This window comes from Aplysia californica, unplaced genomic scaffold (assembly GCF_000002075.1).
Source record: "Aplysia californica isolate F4 #8 unplaced genomic scaffold, AplCal3.0 scaffold00114, whole genome shotgun sequence".
NCBI lineage: Eukaryota > Metazoa > Mollusca > Gastropoda > Aplysiida > Aplysiidae > Aplysia > Aplysia californica.
The window spans coordinates 647,794-649,052 of record NW_004797384.1 but is presented as its reverse complement, the minus strand read 5'-3'; the positions used below and the strand labels follow the sequence as shown (position 1 = coordinate 649,052).

The window sequence follows — 1,259 nt, the reverse complement described above, 5'->3', positions numbered from 1 at the left end:
CCCTCCCCTTTCCACTAAAATTCGTCAAGGGAAAAAATACCAACAAAAAACAAACAACAACAACAACAACAACAAACAAACAAGCCAAATTCAGCAAAAAAACACAAAAAAACCAGGATGCCAGAAAAGAAACAACAGCAACAACAAGAGAAGGCAGCACAATGTCGTGTATAACTTCACGGTCCAAACAGTTTAGAATTCATAATAGGTGAGCTGCTTCAGTACAGTCTATAAGATTCAATGTACCGACAGTAATACAGAAATATTAACATTTGATAAAATATCTTCCCATTAGGAAATGGAACTCATGCCGTTTACCTGCACGGCTATGATCCTGACTTAAACACCACAGACAACCGTCTTTTAATGACAACATAAACACACCGTGGTTTTGAGGAGGTAGGACAAATGCCTTTCAAATACACACATAAATGGAAACATGATTTTCACCAACAGTTCAAGGGCGGGGCTTTCAAAACAGAACATTATTCATTTTGTAACTCGATACCGTTCTCATTACAATTAAACATAAAAAAGCATTGGTTAAATTAACCAACCAAATCACAGAATCAAGACTTTAAGTCACTCCCATCAACACTTGGGTGAAATTCACCAATCAAAAGCCCACGACTAAGTCTTGTGAACTCCATTTGCAGACCCGTTCTGTTTTTTGTTTGAATTAGACAACCGCTCTAGAAGTAGTTCTTCAGAAGGGGAAGGTTGGGTGATCATTATTCCACCCGGCCCTCCGCTCAAAAGCGAGTCCGAAGAAGGCAGTCTCCTGATGTAAGACGGCGAGCGATTGGTTTGTGTGGCCCACGTGATACTCGGTCTGGCCAATGAGCTCGAATATCTCTGAGCTGGAGGGTCACACAAGCAGCGCAGACAGAATTTCCAGAACGACAACTCCACCTCCGGCTCTGGTCTCCTTGTTGGAGCGATGGGACTTTCACAGTCTTGGTTAGGGTAATAAATATTGCTGGTCGGGCGAGACATGCCGAGGATGTATCGGAATATACCAATGATTTTCCACCTGAGACAGAAAAATAAAGTATGACAGAACTGCCAGAAAGCAAGGACAATTATTGGAGTAACATCGAAGAATATATATTACAATTTGCAAAGCTAGATGATAACAGACATAGGTGTATAGGAAAGAGAGGTGTGTTTGTTTTCGAGTATATGTGAGTCAGTGTATACTATTTGTGTACATGTGTGTGTGTGTATGTGTGTGTGTGTGTGTGTGTGTGTGTGTGTGT

The 1,259-nt window shown here is 41.1% G+C and overlaps 1 protein-coding gene across 1 annotated transcript in view; it reads right to left on the bottom strand.

Annotated features, from left to right (window-relative positions):
- Positions 1–53: 53 nt before the first annotated feature.
- Positions 54–1,259, bottom strand: part of LOC101847253 (prostaglandin E2 receptor EP4 subtype) — a gene marked incomplete in the record, with an annotated part of 31,360 nt that continues 30,154 nt past the window's right edge. Inside the window, 1 exon segment of the mRNA XM_013081081.2 lies at positions 54–1,038. Coding sequence (XP_012936535.1) covers positions 631–1,038 — 408 coding nt within the window.